This window comes from Plasmodium vivax, genomic scaffold (assembly GCF_000002415.2).
Source record: "Plasmodium vivax scf_3713 genomic scaffold, whole genome shotgun sequence".
Classification (NCBI taxonomy): domain Eukaryota; phylum Apicomplexa; class Aconoidasida; order Haemosporida; family Plasmodiidae; genus Plasmodium; species Plasmodium vivax.
The window spans coordinates 1-1,092 of NW_001852500.1; the positions used below are offsets into that span (position 1 = coordinate 1).

The 1,092-nt window shown below is 51.1% G+C and overlaps 1 protein-coding gene across 1 annotated transcript; it reads right to left on the reverse strand.

Moving 5' to 3' along the window:
- Nucleotides 1-985, reverse strand: PVX_137260 (dihydrolipoamide S-acetyltransferase, truncated, putative; the record flags this gene model as incomplete). Its single annotated transcript, XM_001612325.1, has 2 exons — nucleotides 1-301; nucleotides 680-985. Coding segments are annotated over 2 exons (607 nt in total), but the record flags the coding sequence as incomplete, so codon positions are not given.
- Between the last annotated feature and the right edge of the window lie 107 nt (nucleotides 986-1,092).

Sequence of the window (1,092 nt, forward strand, 5' to 3'; positions counted from 1 at the left end):
CCTGCATGATGTCCCGCTCGACGAAGGCCGCCAAGTCGCTCATGAAGGCAGCCGCGTGCGAGCCGTAARTGTGGCGGTGGTCGCAGGTGAGCGTCATCATCATGCCCCGCTGGATCTTCAGGTCTTCCAAATTCTCGACGCGCGCAATGTTGGTGCCGACGGACAGGATGCACGACACGTTTGGGGGCAGCGTCGCGTCGAACTGGTAGGTGTTGAGCATGCCCAGGTTGGAGATGTAGAAGTTGCTGCCCGACATTTCGCCGGCCGTCAGCAGGCCCTGTTTGCCTTTCTCGACTAGCTTCTGCGGGAAAAAAAAAAAAAAAAAATTTAGCAGCTTTCGCCTGAACGGTAGAGCTATTTTGTGAAAATCGCCTGCACAGTAGCGCTACATTGCGAAAATCGCCTGCACAGTAGCGCTACATTGCGAAAATCGCCTGCACAGTAGCGCTACATTGCGAAAATCGCCTGCACAGTAGCGCTACATTGCGAAAATCGCCTGCACAGTAGCGCTACTTTGTGAATATCGCCTGCACAGTAGCTCTATTCTGTGAAAATCGCCTGACCAAGCAATGCATTTTTGTGAACGTCGCCTGGGCAGTAGCGCTACTTTGTGAAAATCGCCTGACCAGGCAATACACCTTTGCGAAGTTGGCGCGGCCCTGCGCAACTTCTCACGAACCTTCCACTCTCCGGCCAGGGTGTATATGTCCGCCTTGTTAACCCGCTTGAGCACGGGGGTCAGCAGGGAGTTCTTCAATCCCAGGGCATTCCCAATGTGAACGTCTTCATTAAATAATATTTTCCCCTCGCCCTCATCGATGAAGGTAGAGTAAATGATGGGATGCTTCAGCAACACCTTGGCCACGCATTTACACAGGAGGACTGTCATGTTAATTTTGTCCTTAACTTGTTCATACAGTTTTAGGAGAGCATTTGTTTTTATAAAATGAGTGATGCGGAACACGGGAATGGGATAACGKGCGCATCATGKTGTTTTTGATTGCCTTTTGCACGTTGGTTAGTTCAATTATTTTTGCCTTCGCGGGGGTCTCTCCTTTGGTGCGCTCCCAGGTGGGAAATCACATCTTCGTA